The sequence below is a fragment of the Mytilus edulis genome, chromosome 13 (genome assembly GCF_963676685.1).
Source record: "Mytilus edulis chromosome 13, xbMytEdul2.2, whole genome shotgun sequence".
In the NCBI taxonomy this organism is placed as follows: domain Eukaryota; kingdom Metazoa; phylum Mollusca; class Bivalvia; order Mytilida; family Mytilidae; genus Mytilus; species Mytilus edulis.
Window position 1 is genome coordinate 71,239,199 of NC_092356.1, and position 17,521 is coordinate 71,256,719.

At 32.1% G+C, this 17,521-nt stretch overlaps 1 protein-coding gene and 1 pseudogene across 2 annotated transcripts; one reads left to right on the forward strand and one right to left on the reverse strand.

Moving 5' to 3' along the window:
- Positions 1-1,236: 1,236 nt before the first annotated feature.
- Positions 1,237-1,904, reverse strand: LOC139500534 (uncharacterized; annotated as a pseudogene).
- Positions 1,905-2,698: 794 nt separating this feature from the next.
- On the forward strand, positions 2,699-16,827 carry LOC139501661 (solute carrier family 35 member E2A-like). Of its 2 annotated transcripts, none has more exons than XM_071290804.1 (7): positions 2,699-2,849; positions 7,404-7,722; positions 8,257-8,392; positions 9,165-9,413; positions 10,040-10,093; positions 11,436-11,639; positions 12,823-15,213. In XM_071290804.1, the coding sequence occupies exons 2-7, from the start codon at positions 7,458-7,460 to the stop codon at positions 13,022-13,024; spliced, it is 1,110 nt and encodes a 369-aa protein (XP_071146905.1). In that variant the 5' UTR covers positions 2,699-2,849; positions 7,404-7,457; the 3' UTR covers positions 13,025-15,213. The 2 variants fall into 2 exon arrangements, with proteins under 2 accessions (XP_071146905.1, XP_071146904.1); XM_071290803.1 differs by having other exon boundaries at positions 2,757-2,865; positions 12,823-16,827.
- Positions 16,828-17,521: the final 694 nt, after the last annotated feature.

A 17,521-nucleotide genomic window follows, 5' to 3' on the forward strand; every position in this document is an offset into this window, starting at 1 on the left:
CTATGGATGATTGGTTGCTTACCTTCCTGTGTCAAAATTTCAAACATGTTCAGGACGACAATAGATTGATGATTAATTGTTGGTTGTTTACCGTCCAGTGGCATTGGTGATTGATTAAATTGTTGGTTGTTATTCGTTCAGTGGCAATGTTGGTGGATGATTGGTTGCAGACCGTCCAGTATTAAATATTTCATGTACGGTCAGGACGACACTATATTTATGTTTTATTGTTGGGTCTAATCTTCAAGTTGGTAATGATGATTAATTAAAATGGTTGCTTACCGTACAGTGGCAAACATCATAATGTTCAGGACAACACTAGATTGGTGATTGGTTGTTGTTTGCCTACCTTCCAGTGGTATCGATGATTGATTGTTAATATTCTTATCCATAACTACAACCGTAATCATAACCGTAATCATAACCGTAATTATAACCGTAATCATAACCGTAATCACAACCGTAATCATAAACGTAATCATAACCGTAATCACGACCGTAATCATAACCGTAATCATAACCATCACGATAGCCGAATCAATAACCAAAGCAATAGCCATATCCATAATCATAACTATTGCGATAACCATACCCATTATGACCATAACCAAAGCCATGGTAATAGTCAAAATCATAACCATAACCGTAACCCTATCAATAACCATAACCTTAACCGTAACCCTATCAATAACCATAACTATATTAACAACCTTAGCCATAGCCCTCACCATACTCATAACAAAACAATATTCATAACCATAGCCATAACAATATCAAAAGCCATAACAATATCAATAGCCTTAGTCATAGTCATAGCCATAGCAATCTATAAATATATATATATATATATATCGTTAACCGTAGTCATAACCAAAGCCATAATCATAACCAAAGCCATTACTGTACCATATCCATAGCCATATCAAATACCCATAACAATAGCCTTTATCATATATCAATATATTTAGCAATAACCATAATCAAAACCAAACGTAACAATAACCATTAACATAGCCATATAGAACCATAACCATTCACATAAACATAAACATAACAATAACCATGTAAGTTCATAACCATAGCTATTATCGTTAAATATCAATAACCTTATCCATATCAAAAGTCATATTTATAACCATACTTATAACCCTATCCATAGCAGTTTCGATATCCATATTCATACATAGGCATAACCCTATCCATAACCATATATCGTATCCATAAACCATATCCACATCAAAACCTAAAAAAATCACTATAACCATAACCATTATCATATCCATAACCAAAGCCAAATCCATATCCATAGCCATAGCCATAACCATAGCCATAACCATTGTCATAGTCATAACCATATCCATATCCATTACATTATCCATATTCATTACCATAACCATGACCATAACCATTAGATAGGCATAGTCATAACAATAACCATAACCATAACTATATCCATATCATAACCATAAGCATAACCATTGTCTTATCCATAGCCATAACAATAACCTCAACCATAAAAATAACCATATGCATTACCATAACCATAACCATAACCATGACCATGACCATGACCATAACCATAACCATAACCATAACCATAACCATAACCATGACCATGACCATAGCCATGACCATAACCATAACCATAACCATAACCATGACCATGACCATGACCATGACCATAACCATAAACATAACCATAACCATAATCATAACCATAACCATCTCACCATAACCATTGTCATAACCATAACCATAACCATAACCATAACCATAATCATAACCATAACCATCTCACCATAACCATTGTCATAACCATAATCATGACCATAACCATATCCATAACCATAACCATATCCATAACCATTACCATAACCATAACCATAATCATAATCATTACCATAAAATCAATCAATCATGAATTCGACAGTGAGGGTTGGTTTCACTGCTAATAGATATTTACCCTGTTTACTTTGTTGTAAAAAACAGGAATGATGATACCAAAGGGATATTATAAAAAAAACCAAAAAAACTGACAAAGCTATCACACGAACAAACAGACAAACAGACAAACAACAGTATAATTTAATATATAGTGAACACAAAACCTGGGACTATGTTACTAACAGCATAAAAGTCCTAGACAAAACACAAAATGGTCAGTCAAACTGAGTCAATACTTAAATTTTATAGTTTTATGTAGACGAAACGTGCTTCTGGCGTACTGAGGGAGCTACCATTTGATTTTTATGGGGGGGGGGGGGGGGGGGGGGGGGCTAGGATGAAAAATGTTGTCCTGCATTTTTTTTTAGTTGTAATTTCTGTCCTGCCTTTTTATTTTTCACTCTATTCGGTCCTGCCTTTTTTTTTTTATTAGTTTGTCCTGACTTTTTTTCATAAATTGTCATCCTGACTTTTTTTTTGCAAAGTGTCTCATCCTGCCTTTTTTTTTACTCAGAACTCCTGTCCTGCCTATTTTTTTCAAATTTCATCGTAGAGTGTAGGTTTTTAAGTATTTATTGTTTTTCTAAAATAGTGTTAAATAGTGTTTATACATGTAATATCATATGGTCATGAAATTCTACTTCTGACACTTCTACTATTCAGTTTTGAGTTTTTTTCCGGATAAAATACGGATCTATCTCCACGTGTAAATTTGGTTCTTTAATTATATAACCGGAAATCGTTGTACTTACTCAAGTTATAGGTACGTTTTCAGTTAGGAACTGGCATTATTTTTAAATTGCTAAGCTTGGTAACAACACTGATTATGACAGCAACCGAATCCGCAATCTGACGGATTATTCTCGCACTCACAATATGTAGTATTTCAGTAGAAATACTTTAAGGTATCGAATTTGTCAGGTATTCCACTAGCCAAACTATTCAACTTATTTTCGAACGGGTATTTAAAACCGTAAATCAATAACTAAATCATGAAATAAAAGTCTGATAGAATCATGGTAAAAAAAAGTGAAGTGATAAACATGACACTGTCAACAAGAAAGATATATCCATTTACCAAAAAAAACCCTGATCATTAAACTAAAGTTCAATGGGGTCCAGTATTACTCCTAATGTGTCACATTAAAAAAATTCTGAGATCCTAAGGTGAGGGGGGATAGGACCTTTATCGGGACTCCGGGATCAGGTGTTTTTAAGCTCGGGATTTCGGGATTGACCCTTTATTGCTTTATTTAAATTCGGGACCTCAGGATTTCGTTTTTTCAAGTCCGGGATTTCGGGATCAAGACCCCTCCTGTCCCCCCTCTAAGGTCACTACGACACTACACACTAGCAAACTATACAATTCTAACTGATCTTGTTCTTTGAAATTGAAAGGTCAAAGGAGTTGTCAGGCCGCATGTTGGATTTAACAATGTTTGGACACAGTTGGTGATAAATGCTCAAAAAAAAGAGAAAAGGAATTGGTTTTATTTTCAAGCATTGATTGCCAAACCTTTTTCTGGTAATTAGACACTTTGGCGCTAAGACATTCCGTCAATATTTGAAAAAAACAATTCAGCACAGCTATTATATAATTAAAATGTACTGTGAAATATGCAAATAACTACTAGCATCGTAGATCAGAGATACAAAACTAAGTTTATTGTTGGGTGGTAGCTATAGGTTACAAGAGCGCAATTATTCGTAATGCATTATCCATAGGGTACCACTAGTGTTCCGTATTTTTTTTCTCAAAGACTACACAAACTAGGTAAAAATGGGTAGCAGTTCCTGTTACTAGAAATGCCAGTGTTGCATTACAACCCAAAAAATATATAGGGTCATGCGGCTCAAATTGACTTAAAATGCAGTTGAAAAAGATAGTCTACTTTTTTCGCTTAATGAAAAAGGTAGATTTTTATTGGCCCCGACGTGCAGAAATAGAAGATATTTTCTATAATTCGTAAAATGTGAATATGATTTTCGGCAATTTTTAAACCTAATTGGATAAGCTTTCAATTAAATGTAAGTCCAATCCTATATCATCCAATCAGAAGCCGTATAGGATTCTATTCTGAGTACCATCTTGGGGTAAAAAACTTGCCAGTAAAATGTAAACAAATAATTGCGCTCTTGTAACCTTTATCATGTTTATACTGGCTGCGTAGAAATCAGTTAAAATCAAAAGAGATGAGTCCCCTTAGTATGGAAAGTCCCTGGCACAGCTGTAAGCAATGGGTGCATATAAAGCATGTTTAATGATACCCTTGACCATCTATCTTTCTGTATTTCTAATGGTCCTGATGGTATGTCCCATTTTTGTTTCCGCACTCTTAACCCTTTCGCCGATGAGTCCCGGTTTACCGGGATTCACGCTTCAGACAGCTGACGATGAGTCCCGTTTTACCGGGATCAGAATACATCTTTTATATTTCCCGCTCAAAACAGTGCAAACATGAGTTATCTTTCTTTGATGAATACCCGGATGAAAGTGTAAACATGGCGCTTCCGTTTGTTGAAAACCTTGTCAAAATCGAAGGAAATTTACGGAATTTACGAGAATTTGAAATGAGGGAACATTTTTTTTGAAAGAATATGGAAGAATTGAAGCGAAACTAGTATACTTTTTTACATAAAATGTCGTTTTATGTACAAAACACTTGGAATGGACATTGTTCAGTGTGAGGAATTTGTACAGCCTCTTAAATTTTTCAAAATTTTGCCGTTTTGGGTTAAAAAATTACGATTTGGGGTCAAAAAGCAGAATTTTGAGAATTTCACATAAATAATGCCGAAAATTTGAAAATTTGAATATTTTATGAAGAAAAAATTATCAAAACATAAACAAAACTGTGAACATTGTGTTAGTGAATGAAATAAATGCACAAATAACTACAAACAAGTTTTTATTGACATTTATTATGAAGATCTCCCACTTGAGTAAAAGTAGCCAGGGAAGCTATCGTCTCAGAGTAGCTTCTCTCTGGGCAGCAATCGGTGAAAGGGTTAAGGTAGCACTCCACAGTTAGAAAATCAAATTAAAAATGAGCCACAAAATGTTTTATCATCTCCTATTCCTGGATTTCTAATACATTAACCTAACTGTTTGAGTTGTACATGTGCATATGTATGTAATCAGTATATTCCATAGATTTGATTTTCAAAAGTTAAAAGAGTGAAAATTAATTCCTTTTATGTGTATCCATGGCAACATTCTGCATTTATTTACCATAAAATATTGCAAAAAGGGGGGTGGACATGTCACATATCCCCCAAAAATTTTGATCAAACTAGAATTTCAATGCCTTTGAGTGATACCTTTTTAGAAACTGTTTTCATAAATCTTCCTAATGATCAAATAAAAAATGGGTGTCTTTCGCCTCATTTTTTGTAAAATCCAATCACAAAGTTCGTGCGATAAAAAGTTGGAAAAAAACATTGCAATAATTGCCGGACCAATGTATGGTAGGGAGTCTGGGACATGCAAATACTGACTGTCATACAGAAAACAGCCTATATTACATACATTACATAATCTTGATGTTCATATAAACCCAATACAAAGGCTATTTTAATACTCAGCTATCAAAAAATGAATTTTATTGCACACTAGCTCTCATATTTGAAAAATCCACAGGGGCCAAAATGCGAAACTACACACCTAACTGTGGAGTGCTACCTTAAGGTGAAATTTTCCCCTTCCTGCCTCAATTTTTATTATATTTTCTGTGTTCTACTAGCTGTTACGATGAAAATGGTACCTTAGGTTTTAAAATTGGTTCAGTAATAAAGATTTTATGAAGGTTAGCAGTTGATGTTGAAACGCGACAAAAAGTGATTTAATAATAAATGCTGGATCATAGTGAAAAACTTCAAGTCTGTCTCATTTTTGGGGTAAATTTCTAAAACTTTTCCCATTATCTTATTTAAAATCATAAAATTACCTTCAAAGAGGACAAATTGTACAATTTTTAGGTTTTTGAAAGCACTTATAGGTCAATTTTGCTGTAAATAGCATACCTAACCTTGGTTTAGAAGCTCTCAAGCAGGGTATAAATTTCTAGCAGTACTGGCATCATTAAATTTAATTAATGCCAAAATATTATATAAAATCCTGCTAAAAATGTTTATTTGACTTATTCGCATTCAAAATTATAAAGCGATACATTCTGAGGATATCATACATGTCATATAAAGCGCAATCTTTGGTTACAATGGTGAAGCTAATTGAGTACAAATTTAAGACCGCAACATGTCTAAGTGTCAAAATGTGTAAATTTGGTTGCTAAGGACAGTAAACAATAAAATAAACGTAAATTGCATTCCTAGCAGATTTTTTACCTTCAGAACTAAAACAAGAACATAAAACACTTAAGATTTGTGGTAAATTTTATCTTAAAAAGTGCATTTCTGTGCTTTCTGATGTGCCATAAGGTAGCACTCCACAGTTAGAAAATAAAATCAAAAATGAGCCACAAAATGTTTTATCATCTCCTATTCCTGGATTTCTAATACATTAACCTAACTGTTTGTGTTGTACATGTGCATATGTATGTAATCAGTATATTCCATAGATTTGATTTTCAAAAGTAAAAAGAGTGAAAATTAATTCGTTTTATGTGTATCCATGGCAACATTCTGCATTTATTTACCATAAAATATTGCAAAAAGGGGGGTGGACATGTCACATATCCCCCCAAAATTTTGATCAAACTAGAATTTCAATGCCTTTGAGTGATACCTTTTTAGAAACTGTTTTCATAAATCTTCCTAATGATCAAATAAAAAATGGGTGTCTTTCGCCTCATTTTTTCGTAAAATCCAATCACAAAGTTCGTGCGATAAAAAGTTGGAAAAAAAACATTGCAATAATTGCCGGACCAATGTATGGTAGGGACATGCAAATACGGACTGTCATACAGAAAACAGCCTATATTACATACATTACATAATCTTGATGTTCATATAAACCCAATACAAAGGCTATTTTAATACTCAGCTATCCAAAAATGAATTTTATTGCACACTAGCTCTCATATTTGAAAAATCCACAGGGGCCAAAATGATGCGAAACTACACACCTAACTGTGGAGTGCTACCTAATAAAGTTTTCAAATTGCACCATTCATATATTTGATTTTACCTTTTTTGGTTGCTCGTAATTGACCAAGTACCAGGATGTCCTACCACAGAGTAGGTATCCTGTTGAATAATTGTAGAACCTTGAGTTAAAAGTTGATAATATGAAAGTGGTCAATTGTACCACGAATTTGCAGGCTTCTTCTAGCTAGTGATCATGGTGATCTACAATGTACAATATAAGACAACCTCTTAGGGTTCTGACTTGGGACAGGCATGCACCTATATAATTGAACTACTTTACCAATTGACAGAATGTGTTTTTCACTAGGGAACAACAAAGTAAAAAAAATAAAGTGTTTTTATTTTTTTTTCAGTTACACAAAAATTGAAGGCAGCTTTATCATATGAGGTAAATGTGGAGATGAAATATGAGTGAAATCAAACTTATTAAAGATGCAGAGTCCTTGCCCACATCCACTGATTTGAATATGTATTTAGAGAACTCAATGGATGCAGTACGAACGAACATTGGGACCAAACACATTGTCAAAAAACAGGACGATGATGAGAAGTTAGGCCTGTTAAATGTGCGGGCATTCTTCTTCCTTATTCTCTGGTATATATTCAGTGCCTTCACATTGTTCTTAAACAAGTATATTCTAACATCACTGAAAGGAGATCCAGCAGTCCTAGGTATGAATATTATAATTTAAGTCCCCCCCCCCCTCAAAAAAAGAAAAAGTAAACAAGGGACATAACTCTTCAAAATCAAAGGAATGCTAGTGATTTTCATAGTTGTATTTTTGACAGATAATCATGAAAGTAATTTGTCTAATATGAATATTTTAAAAGCATATATGTATGAAACATGTGAGACTTGTCCTGAAATATCTTCCACTGGATTTTAAACAAGCAAATGTCAATATTGTAGAGATACAAATTTTATACATTTGTGAGTTATTACCTCCCTTGACATTATTTGTAGAGGCTACTAATATTTAGTGCATAGATTTGACAGAGACTAAACATATTCAGAGATGATTCTTTTTAGTCTTTGAGTAATTTATAATCTATTAGAAATCTATTAAAATAAAAATTAAGGTGATGAGGTATGATTGCTAAACAGATTTATTAAATGACAGAGATTAAAGCCATAAGAAATTGTCGAAATTAGAATTTTAATATTTATATTAATATGCCATACTGATAAATGATTTGACAATTTAGGTGCCATGCAGATGGTGATGACCACAATATTTGGGTTTCTACAGATGTATTTACCATTGGGGTTTTATAAACCTGTCGTGAGAGAGGGGAAACCTTCTAATTTCTGGAAAAACATGATATTAGTTGGTTGTATGAGGTAACTAATATAGAAAATTGTAAAGAGAAAAAGTTTGTTATTTATATACATTTTATAAGTTTTATTTAAGATAGGAACAGATTCAGATCACATTTTCAAGAAATGTATAGTATAATATAAAAAAGAAGATATGGTATGATTGCCAATGAGCCAACTCTCCACAAGAGACCAAAATAACAAAGAAATTAACAACTATAGGTCACTGTACAGCCTTCAGCAATGAGCAAAGCCCATACCGCATAGTCAGCTATAAAAGGCCCCAAAATGACAATGTAAAACAGTTCAAACGAGAAAACTAGCGGCCTAATCTAAGTATAAAAAATAATCCACTGGACAGCATGGAATAAGAACAAATATACAAAGAGTCTATGAAACTACCATGAGCCAAAGACTTAAGTCTAAGTATGAAACATATCCAGGTCACCATATGGTCTTTAAAATGAGCAAAAGCCATACCGAACACAATATATTGAGCTACATGTATATCAGGCCCCTGGATAACAAAACGTAAAACAAGTCAAAAGAGAATACCAATAGCAAATTTACATTCAAGAAAAACAATTTTAGCAGATAGCAAAAAATAAAACACAAGCTCATACAGTTTACATTCTCCTGGCTTTGGACATACACTTGACAAATTTGGTAGGATTAAAAATTCTTTACCTCCAACAGTTGTGTAACAGCACAAAATTACAACGAACTGTGAAAATCATTTGAATAGGGCTTGAGTTTTGGATCAGCACAAATTAGTTGACTTGTATTTATATTTCAGATTTTCAACAGTAGTTCTAGGGCTGATAGCATTAAAGTTTGTAGCAGTATCATTTACAGAGACAGTCAAGAGTTCAGCGCCATTATTTACGTGTTTTATTTCCTATGCTTTGATTGGAGAGTACACAGGAATGTACACGTTTATGTCGCTGATTCCAATAATGAGTGGATTGGCCCTGTGTTCTGCATATGAACTTAGTTTTAATATTAAAGGCTTTATTGCAGCCTTAGCTACCAATTTAACTGAATGGTATGTATATACAGTCTTCATAATTAAACTTTTGAACACAATGGCAAGAACATATAAGATTAGTTATATTAGTATTTTATTTCATTGGAAAGTAAAGAAATAACTGTTGCAACATATTTTCTATGTGATTGGCATGCAGATCACTGGTAAAGTGGATATAACTAGGAAATATCAAGATAAAAAAGTAGAAAATTTTCTTGTGAAAAAATAGTTAAAAAAAATTGTGTGCTGCATTCTTTTCTTGATTTACTTAAACTTATTAACTGAATATATGAGGAAATTTAAAAATTTGAATATAATTGCCAACTTTACAACTGCTATTATTTTTTATGAACATACATGGAAATGTGTATCATTTGTAACTTGAATTCATAAGTCGTCTCCTCTTGTTTTAGAACCATTTTGTTAATTGTAATACATTGGTATATATTACTTGCACTCAAATCAGATTTATCTAATTATTATAAAAAAGAAGATGTGGTACGATTGTCAATGTGATATCTCTCCACAAGAGACCAAAACTACACAGAAATTAACAAATTAACATGCATGCTGCTTTCTCACTCAAAATTTATAATACTAGTAATATTCTAGGTTCTTGAAATGTTTATCAATTTTTTTTCCAGTTTACAGAATGTTTATTCTAAAGTGCTAATTAGTGGTGATAAATATAGATATACGTAAGTAGAATTAATTTCCATTTAACAAAGAAACATTGTTGAGCCCATTATTTTGTATACAGTACACCAAAGTGCTTCATCAGAATCTGAAGAACTAAGAGTAATTTAATTGCTTGTTTCTCAAAATGAAAAAATCAGGCTTTTAGTAAATTTTCCATGTTATTAGCATTTTAACCAATCAGAATGTTTAATTGTGTGTTAAAAAAATACCTACAATTTCTCAAATTCTGAAATGAAAATCTTCAATAAACAAGTTTACCAAGAGGAGATAATTAACATTAAAAGAAAAATCCAGGCGAGACAACAAAATTAATCTATTTTTATCACAAACAGTTAATGCATTTATCACAGCCTTTGACATTGTGTCTTCTGAATTTTCCGCCTATTTAAGAGGGTAGACCTTGATTCAGGGAGACAACTCTTTAACCCTTTCACCGATTGCTGCCCAGACAGAAGCTACTCTGAGACGATGGCTTCCCTGGCTACTATTACTCAAGTGGGAGATCTTCATAATAAATGTCAATAAAAACTTGTTTGTAGTTATTTGTGTATTTATTTCATTCACTAACACCATGTTCACAGTTTTGTTCATGTTTTGATAATTTTTTCCTCATATTATATTCGAATTTTCAAATTTTCGGCATTATCTTGGTGAAATTCTCAAAATTCTGCTCTTAGACCCCAAATTGTAATTTTTTAACCCAAAACGGCACGAGGCTGTACAAATTCCTCACACTGAACGATGTCCATTCCAAGTGTTTTGTACATAAAACGACATTTTATGTCAAAAAAGTATACCAGTTTCGCTTCAATTCTTCCATATTCTTTCAAAAAAAATGTTCCCTCATTTCAAATTCTCGTAAATTTCGTAAATTTCGTCTGATTTTGACACGGTTTTCAACAAACGGAAGCACCATGTTTACACTTTCATCCGGGTATTCATCAAAGAAAGATAACTCATGTTTGCACTGTTTTGAGCGGGAAATATAAAAGAGGTATTTCGATCCTGGTAAAACGGGACTCATCGTCAGCTGTCTGAAGCGTGAATCCCGGTAAACCGGGACTCATCGGCGAAAGGGTTAATTCAGTGATGCGTTTGTAAAAGTCAAGATTCATCAATGTATTTTAAGCATTTACCTGAAACAGATCGGAAATAGTCTATGTATCCTAGAAGCTTAGAACATATTTATGAAAATGGCTGACACAAACGTACTGATGATTTTAAGAGTTATTTCCCTTAACCTAGGTCTACCTCCTTAAGACCAGCAGAACTACAATTTACACAAGTTTATCATGGATAGTGATACAATTTTCAGCATCATGTAAAATTCTCTATTTTCAGACCGGCAGAATTACAATTTTACACCAGTTTATCATCAATAGCAGTACAAATTCCAGCGTGTTACTTCATGATAGATATGGGTTCTGCTAGTAAAACATTTGATATTACTATGATCTCAGCGTACATTATTAATGGAATTTGTTTTCACTTTCAAAGTATATCAGCTTATGTTTTAATGAGCTACATATCTCCTGTAACACACAGGTAAGAAAGAGTAAATTTTATTTTTTATTAAAATTCTCCATTTAATGTTATATTCATGTTCTAATGCCTGTTTTTATGGCCAATTTATGGGCATTATGTTTTCTGGTCTGTGTGTCCGTTCCTTTGTTTGTTTGTTAATCCCTTCATTCGTCCGTCCGTTTGTCCATCTGTCCTGCTTCAATTTAAAGTTTTTGGTCGAGGTAGTTTTTGATGAAATTGAAGTCCAATCAACTTGATACTTAAATATGTTCCCTATGATATGATCTTTCTAATTTTAATGCCAAATTAGAGATTTATCCCATTTTCACGGTCAACTGAACATAGAAAATGATAGTGCGGATGGGGAATTAGTACGGATGGGGAATCCGTGTACTTGGGACACATTCTTGTTTGATGCTGTGGTAAGGGCTGTTCAATTTAAACATACATGGTACCCAGGGACGGCACTTTTGAAATAGGGGGTAACCACCAATAGAGGTAAATTTAGAATTTAATGTACTATTTCTCCATATTTGTCACACACCCATATTTGCATTAAGAAACTAATAGAGTTTGTATCTAGAGATTTATAAAGTCAGGAGACACACAATCAAAACCCACTCCTATATAGAGTGCATATATTTATCTATGTATCATTGGTGCATCATGTCTGTAATCCTACAATTTTCCTGCCAAAAGTTGGTTGTCCTCTCAGGGCACTCTGTTCCTCCACCATATAGAAACTGGCCACCACCAAAATAGCCAAGAGTGATGAAATTGGTGAACACTTCAACTATAAAAAAACAACTAATTTATTTCAACATATAAGGTACTAGCCTACTAGGCAGTGAATATGAAAAAAATGGGCTATACATTCAAAACTTAAAAAAAACAATTCTCAAGTCTTAACTTTAAAGCTCTCTTATTTTCCTTGTAATTACTGTAATAGAAAAACAAAGGATGTGGAATATATCCATGACACAAAATAAGTACATGCACAACAACAACAAACACACACAAAAAGTAATAGCACTTTTATTGCTGATCTTCATCGCTGAGTCACAGTGAGGCCTCATACTGAGTAGAAAAACTCTCACCTCACTGCAAGTTTGAGACAGCCTCTAGCACTGGCATGAGCAAAATTCTTTGCAAAAATAATTTAGATAGACTGTATATATAAAGAATATTTTCCTCTCTGTTTCAGTGTTGCTAACACAGTTAAACGAGCATTCCTTATTTGGATATCAGTAATATTATTTGGTAATCCGGTAACATTCTTAAGTGGATTAGGGACTGTAATTGTTACCATTGGTGTTCTGTTGTATACCAAGGCTAAGGAGGTGGACCACAATAGGAGGGAACTTATACAGAGTTATCCAAGGCTGGGAGAAACTAAAGATGTTTGATTGTAAATTTTACTTAGTAGTTATTTTTCAAATGAAGACATTTATTCCTTGTACTAATTTTTACTGATGTATACAAAATGAATGTAAAAACTTTGGCAAACTTTGTATGATTTTTTGACAAAAAAATTGCTCTGACATTGGTCATTGAAAGAATTGCTTAAATTTTACTTGGAATAATCCCAAGAACACATGGACACATTCATATCTATATCTTTTCTGACAATTACCAAACATATTAAATTTGTCAAAAAAATTGTTGGAAATAAAAAAAAAGAGGCAAGATTAAAGCAATTTAACTTTTGATTATGTTCTTGCTCAGCTTGCTTCAGTTCTGTGCATCACTAAAATTTGATCACATGACTACTTCCTCTTCTGGTCCTGGTAACAGGGAGCACAGATTGGACTAGGATCTCAACCTTGAATTAAACTGACAAGAAAATTTGTACAAGGAATGGTCTTAAAAATACATTACATATTGTTGAAATAATTGAGTTGTATGATTGAGGGTAGAAATTTAATTAAATTAACATTTTTTAGTCTGCTTCAAAAAAATTGTATCAAATAGGGAGATGTGAATTATTACTTACTAATTTCATTAACTTGCATAGAATTATTTCATAATGATCATATTTTATATACATTTTATGTTTAATAGAGGCATTTAATTAAGCAATGCAACGTGGCAACTAACAGACGACTAATAATATGTATTTATAAATGACGATTTTTATAACAGCCATGTAATGTTGAATTTATGACGTGTTTTGTTTGAAATATTTTGACTCCTTGTTCCACGAAAAGGTTTTATTTATAGGATCATGTCACTAAAAAGGAAAACTGAATGCTGACAGACAATATCTGCATTTGGTTGTGTAGTCAAAGATTTTCATTGATTATTAGGAAGGATGTAATGTAGTATTAAGTGACTGCCTTGGGACCCTCATCTTCAGGGGATAAAACATCCTTATAATTCTAGTGAAAATATTTTATCATTTGAATTTTACTCTATATCTACTGATTATAGAAATGATTTAAAGTTATACCACAAAAAAAAACCAAACACATCACGAAACAAATGGTCCAATATAAATGTCTGAATTGATTTAAGGCTACAGCAATTGATACATACACATTTGACTTTAGCCCAAAAGAAGAAATATGGGCATTGTAATTTTCTGAAAGAGAGGCATGAGAAATTTAAAAAAAATACTTGTGAAATTTGTGCATCAGATGATAAAATGAATGTTTTTTAACGTCCAGTGGTGTGTACTGTAAACAAGTATACCAAAGGTCAATGTTTGTGCAAGTAACCTGAAATTTTTCATAGAATCTGAAAAGATACCACAACCTGCTAACCAGGATCAGAAATTGTCAACATTGATTCAAAAAATTTATTTTTACTTGATATTAAGCTACATCATGCATAGATTCTGAAATAAAATAAGAGAAGATACATGTATCTCTCAAAAAATAAAATATAATGCCAAAATTTTCAAATTTAAACAAAAAGCCAAACAATTAAATATTTTTTCATGGTTTACTTATTACTATTTTATATTGTTCAGTTGCTGCCCAGAATGACAAGATATTTCCATATCTATACATCTTCAAACAACCTTTTTTGTTGACGAGGGAAGTTTTTACAACCTTTACTACCCATGAGGGTCTTGAATGATCAGTTTGCTTTTTTGTAATAGCTTGTGGTTGTATTTTTACCATTCTAATGAAACAATTGTTTGTTACATTCATTGTGATTGGGTAATGCAGCATTGTGTGTAATGTTCATTGTTATTGGATAATGTTTCAAATTGTTTTTAACATTCATTTTGATTGGATAATGTCACAATTTTTTGATAGATTCATGAATTTATACCTCTGATCACACTATATTTGGTTGTACTAACTCAGTAAAATATATTTGCATTCCAATTTACAATACATTTATCTATATTAGGCTAACAATCAAATATTAAATGTTATAGTTTCTCATGACTTTGTTTATTTCATATGATTTTATATTGTTTGTTTGTAAGTTATATATTTTTGATTTACTGTAAATTTAAAATTATTGCAATGTTTTTATTTATGCGAAAAATGCAACTGGGTTATAATGGCAATAACTTAAAGTCGCATTTTGAAATTATTATATGAATTAAACAGATATTTGGCAATCTCAAAACAAAATTAAATTTTCTTTTAGTCTTAAATGATAAAATAGCAATAATTAATGCATGTCATAATTTCATAATTTACAGTACTTCAGGATGCAATGCCATTAACTTCATTGAGGTCCAATGCAAATCATAGTCCCTTGCAGCAACTTGGTGAAGGTTATAGATATACCCAGTCTCCTTCCATCTATCAGTTTGACATGTCTTCTAAGAGATCTCACACAAATGATTCCTGCTAGAGTTTTATGAAATTTATACCAAAGGTTTATATTGGCAATGTCTTGCACAAAATTTCAAATGCAGAATTGATAAATTATTGTTGCTTTAAATATATCCCTAATGCATTTTGATTGCTCCCAAGTCTACATTCTTGCTAGATTTTTATGGAGCCTTCGACTTTTGTCGAAAAAGCGAGACCTAGCGATCCTACATTCCGGCAGCAGCACCGTTCACAAATATTCAATCGATGGTTAAAGTTTTTGAAATTTTGATAACTTTCTAAAACTATCCTAGATTTCTACTAAACTTGGACAGAAGCTTGCTTATGATCATAAGATAGTATCCAGAAGTAAATTTTGTTAAAAAGAATCCTATTTTTCCATATTTTATTTTATTTATAAATGGACTTATCTCTGTGGTTAAAAGTTTTTAAAACATTTATTAAATTTATAAACTATCCAGGATTTTTACCAAACTTGGACAGAAGCTTCTTACAATCAAAAGATAGTATCTAGATGAACATTTCATCCTCATTTTTGTTGAGCCTGCGACTAACAGCAGAAGTAGTCAAGACACTGGGTTCCGCTGAACCCTTACAAATTTTTATGAAATTGACACAGAAACTTTATATCAGTTATGTCTTTAATGAGATGAAAATCTTTGCTGATCAACTTTTTTTACAGGAATTATGTCACTTTGAATTTTATTGTATATATAAATCCTAACAATGATTTTGAATTAACAGTAATTGAGTCCCTGTGAAGTAGTATTGGATAGTTGTGGTGGTTGTTAACTTTTCAAGTATATTTGATACAATTATTGTCTTCATGACATGGAAATCATTTATACTGTTATAATCCTGGGAGTGATTGTATACAGAGTAATTCTAATAGGAAAATCATGGTCATTTAATTTGTTATACTTTTCGGTGTGATGTAATAATGTAAAATGAGTAATTGATATTACACCTCAAAGGTGATGTAACATTGATAATAGGAAACTCATTGAGTGTGTCAGTGACATTGTCATAGTATTATATGTGTTATATCATTGACATTGTCATAGTATTATATGTGTTTTATCATTGACATTGTCATGGTGTGTCAGTGACATTGTCATAGTATTATATGTGTTATATCATTGACATTGTCATGGTGTGATGTGACATTGTAATATTAATGACATTGTTATACTTATGGGTGTGATTGTCATAGAATAAGAATTTTATTAGTATAAAATCCAAACAATAGGATTGTTACTAAAATACAAAAAAATGTGACATTGTAATATTAATAATTGTGTTTGTTAGTATAAATACAGTAATTATTGTATTTAACCTTTGACATTGTAGGTTACATGTATGAATGTGATAGAAATGACAATGTTATTGTTATGAATGAGTGTAGGGCAACAGATATTTTTTGTTGGAAGCATATTTTGTTGGCGTAAGCAATCATTTTTTTTATGGTATCTTGTTATGAATGATTTGGTGTGATTGTTATGATATTCTGTGATAGATCTATGAACTTTAGGGGCAGAATATTAAATGTGGGATCCTTCTGACGTAATTAAATATTTGTCTGACTTAATAAAAATATTTATTTATATAAAGATGTGTCTATTTCAGTTCCTTCAGAATTATTAAGTGACGGTATGGTAGTCATTTTCAGTATTATTAATTGACGGTATGGTAGTCATTTTCAGTATTATTAATTGACGGTATGGTAGTCATTTTCAGTATTATTAATTGACGGTATGGTAGTCATTTTCAGTTTTATTAATTGACGGTATGGTAGTCATTTTCAGTATTATTAATTGACGGTATGGTAGTCATTTTCAGTATTATTAATTGACGGTATGGTAGTCATTTTCAGTATTATTAATTGATTTCAGTATTATTAATTGACGGTATGGTAGTCATTTTCAGTATTATAAATTGACAGTATGGATGTCAGTTTCAGTATTATTAATTGACGGTATGGTAGTCATTTTCAGTATTATTAATTGACGGTATGGTAGTCATTTTCAGTATTATTAATTGACGGTATGGTAGTCATTTTCAGTATTATTAATTGACGGTATGGTAGTCATTTTCAGTATTATAAAG

Excerpts from the sequence above, each read along its gene's own strand:
- LOC139501661 (XM_071290804.1), top strand. The coding sequence starts at position 7,458 with ATGAGTGAAATCAAACTTATTAAAGATGCAGAGTCCTTGCCCACATCC. Across the intron at positions 10,094-11,435 it reads GGTGATAAATATAGATATAC|ACCGGCAGAATTACAATTTT; the intron begins GTAAGTAGAATT and ends CTCTATTTTCAG. Across the intron at positions 11,640-12,822 it reads ATATCTCCTGTAACACACAG|TGTTGCTAACACAGTTAAAC; the intron begins GTAAGAAAGAGT and ends TCTCTGTTTCAG.